Source organism: Aegilops tauschii, chromosome 5 (assembly GCF_002575655.3).
Source record: "Aegilops tauschii subsp. strangulata cultivar AL8/78 chromosome 5, Aet v6.0, whole genome shotgun sequence".
Taxonomy (NCBI): domain Eukaryota; kingdom Viridiplantae; phylum Streptophyta; class Magnoliopsida; order Poales; family Poaceae; genus Aegilops; species Aegilops tauschii.
The window spans coordinates 543,000,095-543,003,892 of record NC_053039.3 but is presented as its reverse complement, the minus strand read 5'-3'; the positions used below and the strand labels follow the sequence as shown (position 1 = coordinate 543,003,892).

General features: G+C 51.0%; 2 protein-coding genes across 2 annotated transcripts; both read right to left on the bottom strand.

Moving 5' to 3' along the window:
• LOC109784234 (uncharacterized) lies at positions 1–834 on the bottom strand. The gene has a single exon (XM_020342830.4). It carries the CDS (start codon positions 716–718, stop codon positions 212–214), a length of 507 nt encoding a protein of 168 aa, XP_020198419.1. The 5' UTR covers positions 719–834; the 3' UTR covers positions 1–211.
• A 1,419-nt stretch (positions 835–2,253) lies between these two features.
• Positions 2,254–2,962, bottom strand: LOC109784235 (zinc finger protein ZAT7-like). The gene has a single exon (XM_020342831.4). It carries the CDS (start codon positions 2,855–2,857, stop codon positions 2,456–2,458), a length of 402 nt encoding a protein of 133 aa, XP_020198420.1. The 5' UTR covers positions 2,858–2,962; the 3' UTR covers positions 2,254–2,455.
• Between the last annotated feature and the right edge of the window lie 836 nt (positions 2,963–3,798).

Below are 3,798 nucleotides of genomic sequence, written 5' to 3'. Positions count from 1 at the left end.
TGCAAGAATCTGTCAATAGCATTTGGAACAAACGAATGTGTCTTCATTATGTATACAAGTGCATGTAAACCTTCAGTCAATCGGTTAGAAAATGGACCGATCCAAAGCAAATATCCAGCACGAACGGGAACGCTAATCAGCAAATACGTACTCTATACGACGTTGAACAAACAAGTCCTGAACTAACAAGCATTGAGGTCCAGCTAGCAGGCTAGACGAACAGCTCGAGCAAAACAGGCAGCCGGTCGGCGGCGGCCTGGTGCCCCGCCTCCTGATCCGACAGCGCGACCCACCGGTCGAGCGCCATCTCCTCGCGGTGCCGCCGCATGTGCCCGCCGAGCGCCTGGCCTGTCTCGAAGCCCAGTGTGCAGATGTGGCAGTCGTGCTGCTGCTTGTCGTCGTGCCTTTGCCGCTCCCCGATGGCCCTGGCGACGCCGACGCCGAGCTCCAGCCCGTAGCGGCCGCGGAGGTGGCTGGTCCGGTGGCCGCCGAGCGCCTGGAACGTCTCGAAGGCGCGCCCGCAAGTCTTGCAGACGAACTCTCCCTCCCCCGAAGTGGCCACTACCCTCCCTCGCCGTGCCCTCTTCCTGGGCGCTGCCGCCGGCGCACCGGCCGAGTCGGCCGAGGTTGTGGTGGACGTCGATGAGTCTGTGATGAGAGACAGCGCCAGCGACGCTGCTGGCTCCTCCTCCCTTGCGCGCTTCATCCCCTCTCCCATGGATTCGCTGCTCGTCTAAATGATTTGCTGCTCGTCTGTGATCGAAGCTTTTTTGTGCTGTTGTGGAGTTGTGTCTGGAGAAGGAAGAATGGATGGATAGATGGGTCGGCAGGGGAGACGGGCGCACTTTTATATATAGGCTGTGTAGCTGGCATGCGTGTTGCTGCCGGGGGAGGTTACGTGTGCGCCGAGTTGGTGGGGGCTGGCCTACCTCTGGCGTCTGTGGACCAATCGTTCGAAGCCACCACGACGTTTGCGACGTGACGGATAGGATCGGGCTCTCGGATATTTCAGTCGTGCGTAGCGCGGCCGATCGTGTGGTGTGGAGTGGCGTCAGATGTCACGCCACAAGGCGCGTGGCGACGGGCAGCTGTTTAGCTTCCAGGGACTCTATATTTGGACGGCGGAAGGGCCTGGAAGGTTCTAGAGCCCGGGAAAAGATCTTTGAATGGCGCAAGATCATTCAGACTTGCGTGTGCTGCATACATACGACTCCGTATTTCCTACTGACTGCGCTACGCACACTAGTACTTCATGGCATCCGTAGACAAGTTCTGTTCACAAGGAAAGGAGTACTAAAGGAAAGTTTAATACTTCCTCTGATTTATAGTACTCCCTCCGTCCCAAAATAAGTGTCTCGACCTTAGTACAAATTTATACTAGAGCTAGTATAAAGTTGAGACATTTATTTTAAGACGGAAGGAGTAATTAACATTTTTACAGAGAAAAAGTTAGGTGATCTATCGTGACGTACCTAGTGATGACCAATCTCATTTTCTTTTTTTCTTCGGAGGGGGGATACCGTCTACGGTAGGATTGATTGAGACACTACGGCCACTCTTCACTGGGCATATTGTTTGTTAAAGTGAATCAGAACGTAATCGAATTATGATTGATTTTTGTTGACGATCTCCCTTACTGTGGACATAATCAGATTCAGTGGTCAACCCGTTAACAGGAAAGAATAAAATAGTCCGCGTGTGGATAGAAGCGATCTGAAATCTTCTAGAGTTTGTGAAAAGATCTTTAATCGCGCAGGATCTTTCATACTTGGGTAGTGTATACACTAGCACGCACAGTAAAAAAAAAGTTAGGTAACCATAGTCGAACCTAGCTTCATGTATACTCACTTCGTCTTTAAGTGCATTTGTCGCCTACTCTTCGCTCACTCATTCTCTTCCTTTCATTGGATACACTCATGTCTTTTCCGCCGATGGTTCAGGCTCTCTTTGATTCGTAGGATTCTTAAAACATAGGAATAAAAAAAGGATTGAAGTGGCATATGCCCATTTGAATCTCATAGAATTAGTACAGCGTGTTTGATGCCACGGGAAAACAATGAAAGTAAAAAGATTGAAGTGGATGCTAAATTGAAATCTAGTACACATGCATAACTTTATGAATATTGAAATCTAGGTTTCCGAATATAGCTTTGAACAGTGTTTCCGAATATAGCTTTGTAGTGTTTTTTCAGAATGGACTATTCATAAGGGTTTCCGTGCAACTAACTTCCAGAAATCAATGCCCATATAGTGTCCGTAAAAGCACAATAACACATATATAGTCTCTGTAATAAATGAATGAACGAGTCCTAAATATTTACATAAGCGTACAAACATGGGATAATGAACCGAGACCAACGCCTACTAGTGTGCAACAAATCTACAAATCCAATCGCGCACATAGATGAACCAGCAAACCGGCACTAGATGTCTATCCTTATCGAACCAGCTAGAGCTAGACGAAGAGCTGTAGCAGAACGGGCGGCGCCTGCGCCATGGTGGTGGCTTCCTGTTCGCGGTGCCGGCGCATGTGGCCGCCTAGGGCCTGCCCCAGCTCGAACTCAAGCCCGCAGATGTGGCACTGGTGCGCCAGGTTCTGCTTCGTGGCCTTCTTGGTCGCCGGCTCGGAACCCTGGGCGAGGCTGAGGGCAAGCCCATGACGGCCACGGAGGTGGCTTGTCCGGTGCCCGCCCAGCGCCTGGAACGACGGGAACGAGCGGCCGCACGTCTTGCACACGAACTCGCCGTCCGCACTGCGGCGCATCTTCTTGTTCCGGTCAGCCACGACACCGAGGGAGAGCGAGAGGGACAGTGGCACCTCGGCCTGATCTCTGCAGTGCTTCATCGACGAGACCATCGGCGCGAGGCAAATGCGATATGATCAATGAGAGTTCGCGCGTCTGTGCGAACTGTGAAGCGATGGGCGAGATGAGATGTGGAATGGATTCAGTCACTTGGAAGAGCTCAGAGGAATTGGCTGTGGATGTGGCTCGGCTCCGTGGATTGTTGGCCTTTTATTCTATAGATGGAGTACTACTACTAGCAGGTAGCAGCAAGGTGCGTCACGTGTTCACCACGTCGCTCTTGACGTCCGAGGTAGGAGGCACGACTTGAGCCCGTCGCCATCGGCGGCGACCCGACTTGAAGTTAGAACCTTCTCTTCTGCTCGCGTCAGTTTAGAATAATCGCTTAGCTTGCTCCCCAGGTAGCCCGAACGCGGTTGGACGGAAGCTTAATTAATTATTAGCTGTGGTGATATGTACTATAAGCTGGTGCGCGGTGGGACGCAGACGCAATCCATGTCCGATGCCGTTGGACACGAACATTAGTACTGGTCGTGGTGGTCGAGTATTTGTCGTTACTGATTTGACGGGCCATTCGACGACGAGACTTGCGCCTGAAGAACAAGAGATCACACCGATTCCACACTTCCTATTCCTGCCGGGATGATTCCACATTTCCAATTTTGTTCTCTTCTTCTAGTGTAAAAATGGCTTTCCGCACGTTTAAAAAAAAAATCTTGCACGTTTCAAAAAAATGGCTTTCCGCGTTCACCACAATTGCTGCACCACGGCCAAGGAATTTCTCCGTGCATGGAGTTGCATGCGCGACGCGCTCGATCGATTGTCAGTGTGCGTTATACTCATACGCGTGTGCGTGTGTCTGTTTTTCTCCGAAATACTACAAATTCTGACTAGCTAACATCGGTACGAACTGAACTAGTTCTTTCGCACGGCAAGCCAGGACCATGCAGAGACTCTCGAAAGATCCATAGCGACCACGCCGATCCAACTCAAT